The sequence below is a fragment of the Enoplosus armatus genome, chromosome 9 (genome assembly GCF_043641665.1).
Source record: "Enoplosus armatus isolate fEnoArm2 chromosome 9, fEnoArm2.hap1, whole genome shotgun sequence".
NCBI lineage: Eukaryota > Metazoa > Chordata > Actinopteri > Centrarchiformes > Enoplosidae > Enoplosus > Enoplosus armatus.
The window spans coordinates 5,353,227-5,373,337 of record NC_092188.1 but is presented as its reverse complement, the minus strand read 5'-3'; the positions used below and the strand labels follow the sequence as shown (position 1 = coordinate 5,373,337).

At 40.9% G+C, this 20,111-nt stretch overlaps 2 protein-coding genes across 3 annotated transcripts; both read right to left on the bottom strand.

Moving 5' to 3' along the window:
• Nucleotides 1-4,342: 4,342 nt before the first annotated feature.
• Nucleotides 4,343-11,442, bottom strand: rpz4 (rapunzel 4). Its single transcript, XM_070912088.1, has 3 exons — nucleotides 11,390-11,442; nucleotides 7,309-7,373; nucleotides 4,343-7,140 (listed from the first exon to the last, which is right to left on the bottom strand). Exon 3 carries the CDS (start codon nucleotides 7,112-7,114, stop codon nucleotides 5,939-5,941), a length of 1,176 nt encoding a protein of 391 aa, XP_070768189.1. The 5' UTR covers nucleotides 7,115-7,140; nucleotides 7,309-7,373; nucleotides 11,390-11,442; the 3' UTR covers nucleotides 4,343-5,938.
• A 341-nt stretch (nucleotides 11,443-11,783) lies between these two features.
• On the bottom strand, nucleotides 11,784-15,812 carry rpz5 (rapunzel 5). 2 transcript variants are annotated; one of them, XM_070912637.1, is made up of 3 exons: nucleotides 15,761-15,812; nucleotides 15,245-15,281; nucleotides 11,784-14,199 (listed from the first exon to the last, which is right to left on the bottom strand). In XM_070912637.1, the coding sequence occupies exon 3, from the start codon at nucleotides 14,130-14,132 to the stop codon at nucleotides 12,951-12,953; it is 1,182 nt and encodes a 393-aa protein (XP_070768738.1). In that variant the 5' UTR covers nucleotides 14,133-14,199; nucleotides 15,245-15,281; nucleotides 15,761-15,812; the 3' UTR covers nucleotides 11,784-12,950. The 2 variants fall into 2 exon arrangements, with proteins under 2 accessions (XP_070768738.1, XP_070768737.1); XM_070912636.1 differs by lacking the exon at nucleotides 15,245-15,281 and having other exon boundaries at nucleotides 15,761-15,811.
• Nucleotides 15,813-20,111: the final 4,299 nt, after the last annotated feature.

Genomic DNA, 20,111 nt, shown 5'->3' with positions numbered 1-20,111 from the left:
CATTGTTTATATATTGCAGGTAACAGATAATGGAGTCATTGCTCGTTCATTAAAGGGCGAGAGGTATGAAGCGATCTAAAAGATGCCTGAGGTTACATTTAGAAAACAATACCAGCCCGAACCGTGTTACCACCTCTGAGGCTCTATAGTAAAGAATTTCCTTTGACACCGAGTCAGATAGCTTGTTGATATAGAAGCTTGTTGGGTCTTGCCCAGGCTTTGGTATGTAAGGAGGGAGGCCAGAGGATCACAGAAACAAGGGTGAAGACGGGGACCCAGAGGTGCAGAGACAGATCAGGACTCAAGAAGTTCGTGGGTTTAGAGTTTTTTTCTCTTCATGGCTCGCTTGATGCAGAGACATAATATGTTTTATGATTTTATATACATATGATATATGATTTTTGGCCACATGGGGACGGAGCAGCAAATTGTAAACACAACACCAGTCTCGCACAGCCAGACCTCCACACTTTGGAGAAAGGTCTCGTTCAACCCATCGTCGTTCTGGTATAGGGCGAAAAAAACGCTCTGGCTAGTTTGTTTTTCTTTAAACCAATCACAATCGTCTTCTCTTGGGGGGGGGGGGGATGATCAAGTAAGGATCAATCCTTACTTGATCATCGGTGTCCTTGAGGTGAAGCCTACCTTTGCTTTAGTTCTGGAGGAGCTCACCGGACCTGATAAAACCACAGACGATCCAAATCTTTGTTAAAACTTGCCATTTTCAGCATGTAGGCTGCTCGCTCGGAGGTTGTTGATGTTGTTTCATGCAGCGACGGGGACTTTGAAATCAGTAACGTGCCAAAACACTGCGCCGAAAAACGCTAAAGTGCTCTGTAGAGCAGGTTAAAATGTAGCCAATTTCAAAAAACTACGGAAAAATAGACTACTACTACAACAGACTACTTTGGCTTCCTCATGATAGAAACCCAACATATTTGTTTCCTCATCTCAAACTGAGCAGATGATGCATCTCAGAAACGTAGCCCCTCCCACGCACCATCTGATTAAAATATGTGACCACTTTTCTTTTTCTTTTTTTTTTTTTTTTACCAAAATGTCTGCTATTTCCATTGAGACTAAATTAAGGCAGTGTTGAGGGTTACACTGAGGTGACGGGTGGCAGCACAATGTATTCCTGCAGTGCGGGCGAATCTTTTCGTTGCCACGTGATGTTTTTCTGCGTTCCTGAGGTCACCTGATGGGCCGGGCTCAATGCAGGGCTGTGTGGCCAAATCATATTCATGGAATAGTAATTCTGGTCTGATTAAAAGCATCACTTCCCCCATTCAACCGTTTTTTTTGTCAGCAGCCCCTTTAACCCACCTGGACAGAAACCGGCCTGTAGCAGCCGAGCTGAAGGACCACGGCAAAAACTGGATTTGACTCTGTTAGCTCTGTTGGATTATTTTATCTCTAACTTTACTCCTACAGAGCGGTCTTACTTAGATTCACAATTTTGCAGTCGTATACATATATATACGTAGAAAGTTTAGTTGAATAAATACGGGTTCAAATCCTCATTGGCTCATTAGTAGTGTTATTGAGTTTCTTCCTCATTTCTGTGTTTCGTTATGCATGAATTTGTTATTTTATTTTGTTATTTTTTAGTTCTTTTGAACAAGTGAAAGTGTTGGTGTTGTGAATTATTCTCCTTATGGATCTCATAAGGAGATGGACTCCATTATTCCTTCAAGGTCGAGGTCAAGGTCAAGGTGTAAAATCGTGGAAATGTCAGTCCTTCCAAAGCATGAAATATAAACACACAAATATACAACAGCCATAAATATGTGCACATAATAAATATATGTACCACAAAAGTTATAAAAAAAAACACATCTCTCATAAAGAAATTTACATCGATCCTTACTCTTGATAGGCAGCCTCAGCCTGCCACAATGTTCAGTACAACAGTCCACGATGTCCACAATCTTTGAGGAGATCATAATAAACCTCTGAGTCCACTGTCCTCTCTTGTGTTTCAGCCAGCCCCCCCGCCTCCTCTGGATACAGATATTCCCTCAGGAATTGGTAGAGACCAAACACAGAGCTAAAAGGAGAGCGAACATGGACTTACATTCATCGTGTGGACACAAACACGACTCCAAATGAATGATAATGTTGCTCCGTAACCGCTAGATGTGTAAATAAGCAACTGTTTGCTAATGAGTTAGCCATATCAACTTAAAAGGTGATAATGTTGTGTTCACAGCATGTGACCCCTTCCCAAGAAATTGACAAAAAATTTGGTTATTGCAGGTTTGAAATATATCCAGAATATTCTAAAAAGTCTTCCCACATTACAAATGTTTGTCAGTGTTTGTCAGTGTTGATCATTTTCAGGCTCAATCTCTGTAAGCTTTTTTTCTCCAAGCTGCTGATGAAGCAGCGTGCGGGCCTCAGCTCACTGAGCATTGATGTGATTGGGTCACTTGCCAGTGGAAATTTGGAAAGCACTTGTGAGAGATTTGCTTCATTAAGAAGCAAAGGGAAAGTTTAAATTCCTTCTGTCTCGGTCTTGTTCCATTGGCAAACAGGTATCCAGACAACAAGGTCCGTCTCCTCTGCAAGCCAAGTTTTGTAATTTGAGTATTTTTCCCGACATCAAAAGACTGTCTGAGCCCCCCAAGTGTACGACAAAGTTTCTGTTTTTATGACAGGATTTCTCATATTTCTCATGCTGGCATTGGCCTAAATACCATCTCTCCTTTGCGTTCCTCATACCATATCAACTATAACTCCACATTATTGTACATTTTACTTGCATTTCTTTCAAGGAATGTCAGGAGGATTTCAGGTCATTCCACTCAGATTTTTCTTTTCTTTTTTCTGAGTTGTTTTAAATCTCTTTTGAGTCTGTTGAGTAGGAGTTTGATGCAGATACAGAGAGGACTATGACACTAGACCACAGGTTCCCAACCCTTTTTGGCTTAATGCTTCATAAATAAAGCAAATCAACTCATGACTGATTGTCACAGGTTCCATATTTCTATGAGCTGTGAGCATTTCAAACAGAGAGTGAGTTTTACCCTCTCAGAGCAAAGTTAATTTGAATATTTTCTTTTCAGGAAAAGAAGAAGAAGACAAGAGAAACCCGTTCTTTGTCTTTCTAACTTGTTAGACACCCAGGAACCAATGCAGCAGACATGGTTTGTGAAGAAGCTGTATTAATGCCTCTTACGTTGTAAATGTATTTGGCTTTTGTTTTTACGCGATCATGAAAGGTCAGAGGTCACATTTAGCTTGAGTTCACTGCGTTGGCCTTTATAGAGGCTGATGATCAAATCTCCATACAGGTAGCAGGTGTTTGTGAGTTCAGACAGGCAATATGTCTCCTTTGATCATAAAATCTACATAGTAAAATGTAAATATTACAATTTTGGATCTAAGTACCCTGTAGCCTGTATTATACAATGACATCCATTTTGCTTCGCAGCCTTTAGTGACTTTTCTTTACTCCTTTACTCAGAATTCTGTTTAATCTCAGTGAAAATGAAACCAGATGACAATCTTTGACCCACTTGTTTTTCTTGCACTTGTTCATTTCTGTTGGGACACTTGACGATGCGATGCACTGCAGGGACATGAGTCTTTATACGCTGAAGATAGAAAAGCCACAACCACATAATTATAGAGCACTATGGGTGTTTCCAAACTAGCTAACCATAATATCCTTGTTCTCTTTTCTCTTTTTTTCTCTAAGCTTTAAGTTTTCTCCACAGAACAGTTGGCTGTTAACTCGGTGGACTTTGATATTGTACTTATTTACTTTATTTATTTTATTATTATTTATTTACTGTACTTTTTCTGTATATTAAGTCTCAGCTGTTTATGTTAAGTACGAAATGAAACGATAAAACAGTTTCATGTTTAGCATTTATATGCAGGCAGTACACAAATATCTAATAACACAGTATAATGTCGTTGTAAGCAGATATAAATGTTCATTAATGTATTTGTCAACAACTATAACTCCTCCTGTGGGAACCCATAAGTGGAGGCTGGTGTATGAACAGATATTGAATGATAATATAACAAAACAGAGTTTGTCATATCATAATATCTGCCTCCAACTACATTACAGTATAATGTTATAAACTCATTAAATGTTAATACAATGCTAAATAGGGGGACTTGTTGTAATGTATACACAACACACATTTTGGTAAATGAATGGAGTTTTTGAATGATTTAGAAATCAATATTTCAGCTGTTTCAGTTAGCTGTTCATTGCAACTTGTGTGGATTTCACCTCTTACAGATTTAGTCTCATTTTAGTTTCAGCTAATAACTGACCACAAAATCATGAACAATTAAGGTTTGTGTCTTTTAACAACCACACAAACTGCAAGTCATTCACAAAAACACACAAACAAATGATGTATGACTGAGTTTATTCGGAAGATTTATTACATTCATTGCTTTGGTTCACCAACAGGATTTTGAATCTGAGACACCGACAACCCAAATATACTGTATGGAAATACAAACAATATTAAACAGAAGTGAAACATAAACACTTTCTATCAATAACGTTATAGTATGAAGCATGTTTTGGTCAGATGATGACATTTTCAAAGAAATGTAACATAAACAAACAAAGAAGAAACACACAAATTACAGTGGTGTATAATAACACACACATTATCTAAAACAATCGTAATAGGTCAGTGGTCCACAAGTTTATGAACAGAGTCTTTCTGCAGCGTCGATATTTTAGTATTACATCGTAGTGTCAATGTCATGGTCAGATTATAGAAATTTTGATCAAAGTCTCCTAAAAAAAAAAAAAAGATCCCAAATCCCAAACCCAAGATTTACATTTTCCCAAATTCCACTAACTGTTTGTTCTTATTTAAAAGTAAATCCTATATAAAAGTACAAAGGATTTCGAGCAGGCACAACTCTCTAGTTTGTATTGCACAACCACACAGGAAAAAATGAGACACAAGAATAGCTATGCTGGGCATCTGTATGTAAACAAAGTGTTGCCGTCACTACGTCCCCGGCATGTTCAAGGCAGGGTTTGTTAATAAAGTTTCATGTGTACCAGTTCGCTACAGCAAGTGTGATTTGAGGCCTTGTCTCTTGTGCTTTGTTCGTGCTGTACAGCAGCCAGTAACAAGCTTTACTATTTTTGACAAATGAGCATTTTCTCTCATGACTTTGGTGTACACGTCCTCAACAGGACGAGGTCACTGCTTATCACTAGTAAAACATAATCTCTGTCTGACAGCCGGGTTCAAAATCAACAAACTGTGCCGGCATGTCCCACTGTAACAAAACAACCACGTCCTCCTGAAATTTATAGCGACAGTAGAAAATACAGCTGTATATCTTACACCAGAATTTCTCAGCAACTGTCAACTTGTAGATTATTATGTTACGCGATTTCATGACAAAAAGAGACACCGGGACATAATACAGCCTAGACAAAAGGGTAAACTCTTCTGTCTGTTCTGAGAAATAAGCAAAACACAGCTGCCTGGGATCAAAAAGGTCATTATTGTTAGTTGAAGAATGTAGTTTATGTTGCTTTCTTTCTTGTGGAAGTCTGTGCACATGACATCTGTGGCATGTCTGTCGGCCCTGGAAGAGGGATCCATCTTCTTTCGCTTTGAGTTTTTCCTTGTTCGAATTGACGGTCTAAGGATAGAGGATGTCGTATGCTGCACAGATTGTAAAGCCCCTTGAGGCTAATTTGTGATTTGTGATGTTGGGCTACATAAATAGGATTGACTTGACTTTGATGCACATCCATGTCTGCAGGAAACTAACAGCAAACACTTAGAAAAAGAGAATTATTCCGTAAGAAAAAGACTAGAGAGGTGAAGTTAAGGCACATACTGTGTAATATTTTACTGTTAAGGCCAGGCAGAGAGGCAGCGGTAGACCATAGAATGAGTGACTTTTGAGAGTTTTTTCAGTGTGTAAAACTTCAAGCCGAGTGAACGCAGACGTATAAGTTTTTGTGCTCCTCCCAGTAGTGGAGCTCATCCGTGAAGCTCCAGCAGCAGGCCAGGTCTTTGCTGGTTTTGACCGTGTGGACCACGCAGTCGCCGGGCAACCTCTCAAACAGGAGCTCTGCAACACCCACCACCGTGAGTTTCTTCTGACTCTGGATCAGCTGCTGGATGTGATTCTTATCCACAGGCTCAGCCGAGGAGCTGTAGGACACCCAGACGTTAAGTTTGTCATCCGATGAAGGGACCTGGAAGCGACTCTTCCCTGTCGGGCAGTGGTAATCCTTCTTGTTGGCGAACAAGCCTGAGGGGGACCTGAATATGCGCACAGACCAGCCCACCCAGTCATATTTCTTCTTTAGGTTCTCTATGATAGCATTAGCTAGTTGCTGGCTGGTTAATTGTGACTGGTCTCTCACCAGTCGACGGGAATCCAGCTCAGCCTGTTTGGGGAAGCTGACGATGCAGTCTTCAATGACAGCATTCATTTTGTCCTGGATGACCTTCATCTTCTCACCCCAGTCTTTCAGAAGCGCATCCTCCTCATCATATCCCTTCAGAGCGGCGTGGCCCAACAGGGCGATGAGCCCGATACAGAAGAGCTTCTTCAGCCTGGCACAGAAGTCCTCCACTGGCCGGCGACTTTTCTCCTCGTAGTTCAGGGTGATCTCGAGGACAGATTCCCCAGAGAAGTTGTCTCCCGTCACAGAGTTGTAGAGGGTGATAAGGTTTTTGTCACCGCCGGTCTTGGCAAAATGGTCCAGGAAAAGCTTCTTCTTGACTTCCCTGAACTTGGGTTTGGCGTTGAGGATGTCCATGTACTTCCTGAACTGGTTAGTGATGTTCTCCTCCAGTGGGAAATACACAGCATCCAATCCGCTCTTCTTGATCTCATTGTTGATGCGCTGAATCTCCTCTGAGACCACCTCCAGACGCTCTCGCACCTTCTGAAACTGCTCCTTCATGAATGTGGCCTCTTTGCTTTCTACATTGTCCAGAGCCAGTTTAACAATTGGAGCAGCGATGGAGAAAACAGGGAAAAGGTCGCCGGCGATACTGGCCACCATTTCAGCTCCCTGTTCAAACACTTCCATCACAGTCTCCACCATGTCCTTCTTCTCCGCTACAAGCTGCTGGAGCTGGTTTGCCATCTTTGCTGATGTCTCTCAGACTGATTCTAACAAGAGGAAATATATTGACATGGTTATAAACAGTCACAATTGGTCCTGTTGTGATATTAAAGAAAGTAAACCTCTTCTAAGAACAAACAAAAATGAGGCAGAAAGTATCAGCCGTTTGAGTTTAACTCACAGAATCAAATGTTGGGTTTTCTTAATTTACTTACAGTTCTGTTCCAGTGTTTGTTGGACTGTGACCTGTTCCCTTGCTCCTCTTACAACACTGCAAAAACTGATAAGGAAAGAGAGAAACAGCCAAGTGAGCTTCAGTGCTGGCTGCTTGCCACACCCAGTGAGCAATGAGTCAACAATGCAAAGGGAAATCAGCAGTGGAGGAAGGCCGATATTGGTTGAACAGTTTGTATGTTATGAGTGTGTTTACTGTTGGGAAATCAGCAGATTCATTAAAGGGCTCAATTACGTTTTAAACTTTACATTGTGGTCATTATGAAAACAGAAAAACGAGTTAATACTTAGTCAAATAATGTACTGCAAAAGATAAATTATGTGGATGTAATGATAAATGCCACTACCTCTCCTAACTCCCTGTCAACCAGTCCGTCTATACTATTCTCATGGTCAATAATGAACTTCATGCTGAAAGGAATCGTTTGACATTTTGGATAATACACTTATTTGCTTTTTGCCCAGAGTTAGATGAGAAGATTGATACCACTCTCATATCTAGCCCTTAAATATTAAGCTAAAGCCAGCAGACGGCTAGCTTAGCTTAGCATGAAGGAAGAATACAGGAGGAAACAGCTACCACGCTCTGTCCAAAGGTAATAAAATCCATCTATCAGCACCTAAAGCTCACTGATCAATACATTATATCTTGTTTTTTAATCCGAACAAATATCATAGCGTCAAAATGAAAGTTGTGATTTTTTTGTTCCTCAGATTTTATTACCTTTCGACAGAGTCAGGCTAGCCTTTTCTCCTGTTTCCAGTCTTTATGCTAAGCTAACATATAGCTTCATATTTAACAGAAAGACGTGAGGGTCAATGTTTTCATCTAGCTCTCTGCAAGAAAGTGAATAAGCATATGCCAAAGTGTCAAACTTTTGCTTTAACTTCAAGCCAACTCGAGGTCTAAAAGTGCAGATTAATTTCCATGAAAATTGAGCAAACTCTATCTGCAGATGAAGACTGTGTTATACAGTTGAAAGGTCTGGGAAAGGCTACTACGTGGACCTTGAGGTAGGATTGTTTTCTCAAATTGTTATTATTCTGTCTGTAAATGAGTGCTGCATTTTCACTTGGAAGGTAAACATAATAATACAAAAGGTTGAAGAGCAAGTATTCAGTGATTACTTTCTGTCTTGTACTTTTGGACTTTAAAAACAAGAAGTCCACTGGATTTGGAAAATCTTAATCTAAGACATACAACTCCTCCCAAAGGCCAGGAAACAGAGAGAAATCTGACTGTAAGAGCAGCCCAGATGGATTTCATGGGCATGTTCAGACATGTCCCTTTGCAAAACTGGAGATGTGTAATTTGGGTGGAAATAACATTTTGGTACAAAATGATGGCACAGTCATCCACTGGCTTCACAAACTGAGTCTCACATTAATTGTCTGTGTAGCTGCTCTACATAATGAACCTGTCGTCACATGTTTTAACTCAGGTTTCTGGCCTTCAGAGTGTTGGTCATGTTCAGTTTTTAAACTGTGGCTGGAGGAGAATCAGTAGTGCTGTTTCTCCCTCAGCCCAGTCAATATAGGAGCAGCAGGCGTGGGAAGTGATTAAGTGTAAGAGGCTAAACTTGCTGGGCAAGGGTGCGTTTTCCAGTGTAACTCAGCAAGTTACCACGGCAACAAGACAATGGAAACTAATCTGTCAGCTCGATTGTCTCTCTGCTGAGGTCTGCTCTGTGGGGTTTATCAAGCTAGACTGCAGAAGACTGCAGAAGAAGATATCACCCATTTCTCAGCCTGATGCATCACACGCCACTGCAGCAGTAAGACACGTCTGCAGGCATTCAAAGACAAGAAGGATGTCTACGCTGGTGATTCAATTTGAACAGGGACATATCTGATGTCTCCTAAATTGAAGAAATAGTTATTTTTTGGGTCTGTCCATTTAATATCAAAAGTCATAGCCAGCAGCTGACAGTCTGACTGTGTCCAAAGGTAAAAAGCCCCTCTAAAGCTTGCAAATTAACAATCATTGACACATTAAAAAACATAATTTGTACAAAAAACAAAGTGGAAAAATGACACATTGTGGTTTTACAGAGGCTTATGTGCCGGACTATTTCTTGGCCAGGAGCAGTGAGTAAGTGAAACTTGTCATTTCGTTTGGTAAACATTAAACAAACAAGATATAATTAGTGAGATTTCGAGGTGCTGGTAGGCTGGTATTTTTGGACACAGCCAGGCTGGCTGTTTCCCCCTGTATCTAGTTCTTGTGCTAAGCTAAGCTAGCCAGCTGCTGGCTATAGCTTCATATTTAATGGACAGACATGAAAGTGGTATCAATCTTCTCATCTACACTTGGCAAGAAAGTGAAGAAGAGATTTTCCACGTTGTTCAAACTATTCCTTTAACTGAACATCCTTTTAATGTCAACAACAATCTCTAAAAAAAAACAAGCTCTAAAAGTGCTATGATTGTGATATTAAACATGGAATATGTGCATAATTTCCTTCTCAGACTTGAGAACAAAAAACACCAAACTACAGGAAATTCCAGCAGGATTTTAGAGCATTTACAGTTAATGTACAGTATCTTATTTGATAAGTTCCCCACTGATGTTCTGCATCTCTCGCAGGGTCCCAGGGGTTGTGTAACTGCAGCCTGAGTGCATGTGAAGCACCTTCACACAGACAAGTGAAACATAAAAGTGCTCGAAGAAATCACATTTTCAGAGACAAAGAGCTGGAGCTGCTTCTGCAGTTCGCATACCAGAGATATGAACGCCAGGCTATAGACAAGCATAACAAGTCTTGTTTTCACTAATATTTCCGCTAATATACAGTGGTGGAAAGTAACTAAGTACATTTGCTCGTACTGTGCTGTACTTAAGTACAACTTTGAGGTACTTAACTTGAGTATTTCCATTTTATGCTACTTTAAACATTGTACTCTTCACAGTTACCACTATTACCACTAAATGCATCATTCAAGATTAAACCAGTGGTTTCCATTTTGGCTTGTGGCCCCTCACAAGTGTTTACTTGGGGCCCCTTGTTACGTTTTAGGTGACTAAGTTGTTAACAAACACACAAAAAGCAGATTTCCCTTCTACACTTGTCAGATGATTTCATTTTAGAGAGAAAATTAGAGAAAAGATCAAAAAATAAATACAGATTTGTGTAGCAGAACTTTGTTTTTTCTTCTTTCCTACCCCATTAATCATTTCACGGGCCCTCAGATTTATTTTGCGACCCTTTGGAGGGGGGCCCAACCTCAAAACTAGCTTCACTTCTACCAGCTACATCAGTAAAATGCTACACATTGATGAATCAAACAATCTAATAATGCAATATGTCAGAATACTTTTACTGGCAACATTTTGAATGCAGGATATGTTTACAGTGTGTTATTGGCCCTTTTACTTAAGTAAATAATGTGAGTACTTCTTTCACCACTTTTAGTAATTGTTTAATTAAAAAGTAAGCTACATTGGAAACATGTTCATTTCTTGATATCTTCTAAATGATGTCGATGTGCCAGAGCTTCCTCTGAACACAAAGATGACCAAACCCTCCCCCAGCTGACCACTCGGTCTGGCCACTAAACGCTCTGTTAATGCGCCCTCTTAATGGAAAATGTATTGATCAGTCCGTGTACAAGGGCTCTAATCGTATCATTTTACAGCCGAAGGACAGAGAGCCAAACAAACATCGCAGGTTAACACCACAGATGAGGGTTTTGTTACAACGCAGCACGAAAAAGTTTGACACTTCCTGGAAAAAGTGAAGCGGTGGCACCAGAGCTGGCAACCAACGCCCATTAAAGTTTCTTTTTTTTTTGTTTAAACTGCTTTAAATTTTGCAGATTCATCTAACGACCCACTTCACTTTATTAAATGAAGCTGAGTTAACAAAATATGTAAGCGTATTTGGCATTTTGAACAGAGACACTGTGAAAGAGGAACAGAAAAAAAGAAAAAAGCTCGATTATGTAACGAGAGACTGGAATGAAGTAGATGAAGTTGAATCGATCACGTCCTATAAAAGAGCCCTATCACTAACCTACACGTGCCTGTCCACTTTCAAACATTTTGAGCATAAATGGACTCACCTTAAAAAGTTTGCGGAAGAAATACACTAACTTCCAGACTGTTTGTCTTCCTATTGGTCATGTGGCTCTGATGTTACAGGGGAGGGGCACACCCAGTCAGACAGAAGTAAAAAAAAAACAAAAAAACTTGGGTGGTGGAGGAGAAAAAAACCGTGTGAGCATAATAGGTTGTTGCTGTGTCAACCTCCACCCATTTGATAAACAATGGCATGTTATTAAAACATTAATACTGTTGAAGGAGGTTGTTACTGAATAGAAATACAGCCAGCAGAACATTATACATACTGCTTACATGATTGTCAACAATTGTAGTAGGTTTTAACTCAAAAAGTGCTTTTAAATAATGCAGTAATGATTACCAGTGATGACAAAAGCATTCATAGTTTGTTTTTTTATTACAAATTAAAGTAAAATATACATAAGTATCTCCAATAAGTGATTGTAGAAGGATTTCTTTTAGCAATATATTGCACCAAAAGCAGCACAGGTATCAGAATAGATTTTTCTTTATACACATTTATATCTAGGAGTGGGCGATATGAATGAAATCCTATATGTGTGTATTTATTTATTTTGTGATATATATGTTGTGTAGATAGTACGTTGTCTGGAAAATCAATTGAGAAACTGGATAAAATAACTAACTGACAAAACAATCTCAATTCAAGGTCCTCATCAGCAGATTGAGTTTCCTCAGTTACAAAAGTTACAGTCCGGCACATATGTTGTTGTTTTTACACTTCGGTTTTGTAAGACTTAAACAAACGAGATAGAACGAGTTAATTAGCGAACTTTAGAGGTGAGTTTAGGCAGATGTTGTTACCTTCAGACAGAGCCGGGCTAGCTGTTTCCCCCTGTTTCAAGTCTTTAAACTAAGCTAAGCTAACTGTCTCCTTCACTTTGACTGACAAACATGAGAAACTATTGCTTTCAATATATAATTGAGTTTGACATTAAAAACAATAGTTGACAAAATAAGCCCGACTCGAGGTCCGCTTACTTGTTTTTTCTGGAGCTTTTAAAGGCCAATAATGAACTGTGAAGCTCAAAATAACCAATATTTCTGGCTAATCCAAATGGACAAATCTGCATCACATTAATGCAAAAAAAATCACATAATAACACCTAAATAGGTCCTGCTCATTGATTTACAGGATTTTCCACAAAGGTCCGATACACCCAGAGATGTTTAAGGGAATAAAGGGGAAGGATACCTTGGTATAAACGTATGGCAAAGTCTCAGGCAGCAAACAGACTAATATCGTCATATCGCCCAACCCTAGTAATATCCAATGGGGACAGCATCATTATAAGTTTCATAACACTAAGTCGAAGCTGGCATGTAGATGTATGGCTCTGAAGTTTCTATAACACCCTGAAGCTGCTGTATCATCAATAGAGGAAAGATATATATGCAAAAGAATGAAAATCATTACTTGTAAGACAATGAATCACATACCAGAAACAAAGCAGATTATGCATCAACACAGACAATATTTATGGATACATTTCTATATGTAATGGAAATATTTCCAGGTTTCTGGCAAAGACATTCATGAAGCTACTCGGGGTGGATACAGATGTAGGCTCGTTTGTGTTTTCCATAGTAGTAACAATCCTCATGGAAGTTGTTGGTCTCCACCACCTCCTTGTAATGGCTGACAGCATGGACCAGGCAGTTGGGGAAGGTCTTGTTCAAAGACAGAGCCACTCCCATCATGCCCCCCTTCATCTTCAGGCCCTCAATCTGCTCTTGGATCTGACTCTTGTTAATGGGCTTGGGGTTCACACAGAAAGAGACCACCACTTTGATCTTGTTTTTGGTCAAGATGTCGAACCAGTTGGCTCCTCCACTTCCGTGGAACTTCTTTCCTGCCAGCCAGTTGAAAAAGAAAATGCGCTCCCTGTTGTTGAAGGCCCGGATGGACCAGTTCACCCAATCATATTTCTTAGTAAGTGAATCCAGAAGGGATTTGGTGAAGTCGTGGTTGACAGTGCCGGGATTCTCCTGAAGCAGGTGCTCCATATCCAGCTTGGCTTGATCGGCAAAGTTCTCTGTACAGTCATCCACAGCGGCTTTCATCCGTGTCTCCACGTCCTCCATCCGTCCCTGCCACTTCTTCACCATTTCCTCCCCGACCGCCCCTTCCTTCAGGGCGGCATGGCCCATGACAGCGATAATGCCAACCACAAAGAGCTTCTTCAGCCGGGCGCAGAAATCCTCAACTGCCCTTCTGCTTCTCTGCTCTGTGGTGACTACAGTTTCTAGCATAGGGTCTCCTGGGGTGTTCTCCCCAGTGACAGCGTTGTAGAGGGCGTCCAAGTTCAAGTCGCCGTCGGTGTTCTCATAATGGCTGAGGAACTTCTCCATCTTCTTCTCTTTGAACTTTGGCTTGGCGTTGACAAAGTCCTGGAACTTTTCGTACTGGCTGAGCATCTGCGCCTCTCGATCAAAGTTCTGCTTGTTCATCGACGTCCTCTGCAGCTCCAGGGCAATTTTATCAATCTCATCTTGGATTCCCTCAAGTTGCTGGTTGACCTGTTCGAATTGCTGAGTCAGGTAGCGAGCCTCTTTGCCGTCAGGGTTGCTGAGTATCTCCGCTGAAGCCACGAACACGGCCTCCAAGACAGGGTGAAGCTGGCCCACAGTGGAAGCGAGCACCTCGGAGGCTTGCCCCATGATCTCCACACCTTTCTCGATCTTGTCCCTGTTCTGCACGAGCCAATCTGCCACACCGTTCATCTTTGTATTATGTATTTTACACTAACTACTCTACTTTGTTCTCCACAGCCAGAGACTTTGGTAGTTCCTGAAAGAAGAAGAAACATGAAACCCTTGTAAAGCTCATTATACTATGATTTTATTACATTTCAGAAAAAAATATGGCCCCTCATTTTCTTTTTTCAGGTGCATTTGGCAAAGCAAATGTAATCAGCCGACATTAAGTCTTTTTTTCTCACAGGACATTTTCCTGACAAACAAAACCCTACAATAAAGCAATCGGCAGGTCATGCCAGCACATGTAGGCATCCAGTTTCATGCCGCGCCCTCAGAGCCTCAGGGACTAATGACAAGGACTCACTTTTTAAGCCTTGGTGGCATTGACACATATCAAAAAAAAGCTCATGGAGGTACACAAACGAGACACACATGGATGGCAATTCAGAACAAATATCAAACATGGAGTGTGTACTCATGAATTATGACGTGAAGTATTGTGCAACACTGCAGTATTGGCCCCTTTGGGATGTCATTTTTTACTGCTCTAACAATAGCCAAGGCCCAAAGCAAACACAGATGTTCACAACATGGGAAAAGACGAGGATTTACTAGTAACGATAGTATGATTTTCAGTGTAAAATACACGAGAGAGATGACCTAACTCCTTTCTCGTTCCCTGGAGCCCATATCCAGTTCAGAAAAAGGCACACCCAGGTCTGAGAGAAGAAAATCCCCACCACTGCACTTGATCAATAGTGAAATCACACTTCCCTCATCATTACGGCCCCAACGTAATTAAAACCAAGCAAATACAAATATCAGGTTTTTTGAGGGTTTGGTATGAAAAAAAAAAAAACAGTGTTACCACAGAACATAAGCTCACCAATAATTGCTGCAGTGATGAGATCAGTGGTGTCATTTTACAGCCTTTCCTATCACTGCACTAATTAGATTTACTTTATTCACACACATGCCATCACTACTTTTACGATTTCTCCACATTTCTATGTGAACCAGCTGATGAAAACAACAAAAGGTGCACTATTCAAAATTTGAATTTGTAATTACATAACAGAAGTGAATTCTATTCTAAAAAAGGAAAAGAATGAAGAACTGTGAATGAAAATACTTACTGGGTAATTCTCTTGGTTTGTGCTTGAAAATATCTTCCTTTGAAAAACCAAAAGAAAAAAGTTTGTCTTCTTTTAGCACAGAAAAGTGAAATATATTTTTGAGAGAGGAAAAAAGGCGAGTCCCACACAGCACTTGATCAAACACTGGTCTCCCCTTTCAGTGTGATATGCTTTGCTACAGAGCTACAGAGCTTTCATAGTGACCACATACGTAGGTCCTTGACAAAACCACATCCCCCAAAGGACTCATCACTACCACTGGCATTTTAAGGAACTGGAAGACTTTTTTTTATTTTTAAATCCAGTTCCTCAAAGCTTCTAATCAAGGTGAGCTTTCATAATGGTGAGGAAATCTGAACCAACAAAACATTAAAATAAATCATTTTTTCTTTCTTTCTTTCTTTCTTTCTTTCTTTCTTTCTGTCTTTCTTTCTTTCTTTCTTTCTTTCTTTCTATGGTAAAGTTGATGATGGAGATGCTGAATAAAGAATTGGAGCAGAAAAAAGAAGAACTCACCTTTCTAGATAAATATCCAGTGGGCCACAGTCCAGTTATCCAGTAGTCCAGCTGTGCCAGTGAGCACCAGCCTCCTTGGGATGTATATATAGACTCCCTCCCTCTCTCCCTCTACCTCTCCCAGTGTCTGTCTGTCTCTCTCTCTCGTCACTCCCCCTTTGGAACTCCTCCATCCCGTTCCAGCATTCCTCAGAAACCCACTCAGAGAGATGAGGGGCCGGCACTGACACAGATAACGTCCTGTAAACACTCCCCATGCAGGGACACCATGCACCCTGGGGACATTTTAAAACAAGCTGGTTTCTCTCTCTCTCTCTCTCTCTCTCTCTGTGTGAGAGAGAGACTACATAGACAAAGCGAGTGAGAAAGAGAATAAAAAGGAGACCAGTCACAGTAGCATTCAGCAAAGTGACCCATCAGGACAAAACCCTTCTTGTTGAGGCTCGAATGAGGTTGCCATGGTCACTGCACTGGTTCCTCTGACTTCTGTGAGACTGTGCATGCTCGAAAGACGAATTCAGCTCCCTCTGTGTGCAACAAGTTGGGATTCACAGCAAGTTTGAGCCCGAAATAACAAAATAAGACATTATTTAAACATGAACCCTAACCCTTCCTGAAAAATACTTTTTTAAGAAAAGCCTTTTGAGATGATTTCATAAATGCTGACCTACTTCACTCTGAATCTGATAATTAGTGATAGAAAGCTATTGGCTACTGGATTCAAGCATTGCAAAGAGGGATGACATTTGCCCTGCAGAGGCAGTATTTTCAGAATCGGTCTGTCACAGTGCCGCACAGTGAAAGCCAGCCTGTGTTTCCGAATAAACACACCATGACAGTCAGAGCTCACTCACGGCCTTTGTGCTTCATAAAGCAGGCCGTGACACACGCAGCCGATGTCACTGTCAACTAGGATCCCTATCATAAAGAGGCGGGAACAGGAAGAGGGGGGAAGGATGTCTGCAGCAAATTGATGCTGGTCAGCCGGGCAGGAGGAGGAGGGCTAGACGAGCATGTCCGCCACCGCCTTGTTCCTGTGTCGTCCCACTGTCAGATCTCACACTTGACTCGCTTGTGACCATCAGAAAGTGGAGCGTAGCTTTCGCAGGGACTCAACAGTATGTGGCGTGACGGGTGGTACAGGCCGATGCTGGTAAACACACTGCAGGGGCGTGAGCCCGACGTCACTCAGCTGGAGGACCTCACTTGCTCTCTGTGGGTGCTTGTTTTCCAGACAAATCTTTCTAAAGATCCGAATTTCTTTTATTTTGGCGAAGAAAATGATCTGCAACATACACACACACACACACACACACACACACACACAATGCCCTGACATTTGAAGCTTGTAAGTGAACAAACAGCACAACGTATTAAAGAGGCTTCTGGCTCCAGCATCAATAGAAAGTGTAAAATTTGTAGAAAAGTTTTGCCTTTGTTGTTTGTGGTTTCGGGCTCACCAGGTGGAAACGTGGGTGAAATATTTGAGATAATGACAGCCAGCTGAGGAAAGAGGGGCACAAAGCTTTGTGTGCATCCAGCTGTTTTGTCTGGCTTTACTCAGCATGCATCCACTCAGCATGTTAGACAAACTGAACTAAAAGGAATCTCTTTCATGATTTTGTGTTATACAGAGTTGCTTTGATGCAGTAATTTATTAGGATGGAGCTGGCACTCATATTTCCAGTATCAGGAGCTTTGATACATATAAATACATGCATACGTAAGATAAGATGTTCTGGATCTAAGTGTAACTTTCCTTGCTGATGATTGACATTTGCAAAGTGAAAAGTCGTGAGACTCATCTGCTCAGTCAGGTAATTATCTGTGAATTTCAGTTGCATCATAAATGTACATTCTTTAAAAATGATGAAGAGAAGCTTTTTTAATGCCCATTTTAGTCATCTTATGTGAAGTTCATCATAAATCTAATAACAAAATCCAGTAACAGAGGTTGTGCCGTCTTTGTTGTTTGTGTCTGAAAGCTGAAATGATAAATTACTTCCTTGTCCGAGGAAGCTATTGACCACGTTTTATCTTTTTGACCTTGGCCAATGGCTAGTGTTTCCTCCTCACCACAAGATGTCTCTTCAGCTCACAGGAAAAGCCCCCAGTGGTGCATCCGATGGCAGAATATACACAGCATTTTCTGGAAAGGGATGGTGTTTGAAAACGTCAGTAACACTGATTGAGAGATGAAGAGGTTTTTAGATGTTATAACCGATATTAGCAGGACATATTAGACATTAGCAGGAATATCTGTGTGTGGTAGGTGTTTGGAGATCAAAGATCAATACTGGGGGAGGTCCACAGTGAAGGGTGGCGGACACTGGCCTGGTTTTACACTGGGCCTGCCTCGAACAGTACATTGCAATATAAACACAGCAGCTTTCATAAGAATTCACCAATCAAGGTCAAATGATGATCTACTGTCGGCATATCTCAAGGAGAGTAGTCTTCTTACCTGAGGGCGGCTACTTAGATGATCTCAGAGAGGAGCAACACAGGAATTTGGTTGGAGTGTACAAAATACAACCCAGTTTTATTTGAGTTTTATCAAAAGAGTAAATGGATACAAAATGTTCAAAAAGAAGAAAATATAACAACCAAGTAACAAAGTCTCACAAACAACCAAGGACCCCGAGGGACCAAAAAGGCAGTCTCAAAGAGAAGCCAAGCAGAGTTCGTCAGCCCTGAGCCTTTGTTCTGCTCTTCCTCTTATAACCTTTGCCCCCTGTTCTTGGGGGTCTGCGATCCATAAAAGGTCTTCCTCTGCACAAACACCTTACCTATTTGATGAAAACACATAAGAGCGCAAAAATACGTTTTCCATACGTTAACAAAGGACGCTTCAACTTCCGTCTGCAGGCATCTAAGCAACCGTGTGTTTGCGGTTTTTCACTGCAAGCGTAGGGTGTCTGGCAGAGGCAGAAACCACAGGCGTGTGGCTGTACCTTCAACTGCCGTTTTAGCAGTTTCATAAAGGCCTAAAGTCCGCACCCCTGTTTCTTAGAAGAGAGAGACTGTTCAACTTAATTCGAACTGTTACTTTGAAGAGAGAGGGGGGGAAAGGGTATGACTCAGACACAACACAGGTGGATTGCTCAACAGAGAAAGCACTTCAACATTTGAGGATTTGCATACTAAGAGATACATAAGAGAGTGTTATAATTACACACAGAACTTCACAGGAAAATAAAGATGCTAAGCCTGAAATACAAGACTTAATTTTGGCAGAGCTTTAAACAGAGTTGTTCAATGTTGATGACCTGCTTCGACCAGGACATAGTGCCAATGTTGTAAGTATACCATTATCAAAATCTGTTAACAATCAAGATGCTGTATTCACATAATAAAGAAAGAGGTGATATATTACAGACATTTTCTCTCATGTTCTACATATCCACCCCTCACTATCACATCAGTGTATCGAAGGATTGCTTCATAGATAGAAAGCTGTTAGTGGGAAAGACGGGATTTAGTAACCGTCATGCTGGATTTGTGCGACTCCCATGGGAAAATAAATGTGGGCAGGTTTGACAGGTCCTTTGAATACAGCTGAGCTGTAAAAATGAAAATGTTTTCCTGGTGTAATGGATGCCTGATTGTGGGATATTGCCAGAGGCCCCGAACAGCAGACAGAAAGTTGGTCCGTGCCCAGATTATCACCTAATAACATTTCCCTCGAAACTGCATTGATTTGAACGGCAGGAAGGGATGTGTTCACAAGGGCTTGATGTAAATAGAACAGAGATATCCTGACGAAGACCTGCTGAGGTGTAAACATTGTTTGGTAAGCTAATGAGATAACATCAATGCAGCGTCAATATATCTTTTTATGATCTCATAGCCAGCTGGCTGCAGAGATTAATGTCTCTCCAAAATGAATCTGTCTACCTAAAAATGTGCATCTTTACAGAGTGAGACTGTGTCATCCATCTGCTTTTAAAGTTGTGAGTATTTCATGATTACATTTCTGCTCTCGCTGCCACAGCGAGAGATTTAATGAAGGTGAACATTGCAGCCACGTCAAAAGCTCACATCACAGAGTGGTGATGTTACAAGTCTTTCATACAATATCAGCGTCAAAATGACTCGAATTTAAAATGAAGAATGGTCTGTATTGTATCCCGTTTAAAAAAATGTGATCTGTACCTGGATACGTTCAAGATCTAGATAAGGTAAAACTCTCATTAATGGTAGGCGATTGTTTAACACAATGATCCACGCTAGCGACTCTGTGAGGCTGTTCTTCTACAGTGGCTGTTTTAGGTAAATGTTAACGTCAGCGTGCTCACAATGACAATGCTGACATGCTGATGTTTAGCAGGTATAATGCTTACCATGTTCA

What these genes read in the sequence shown, in the direction of transcription:
- rpz5 (XM_070912637.1), bottom strand. Translation starts at nt 14,132, where the DNA reads ATGAACGGTGTGGCAGATTGGCTCGTGCAGAACAGGGACAAGATCGAG.
- rpz4 (XM_070912088.1), bottom strand. Translation starts at nt 7,114, where the DNA reads ATGGCAAACCAGCTCCAGCAGCTTGTAGCGGAGAAGAAGGACATGGTG.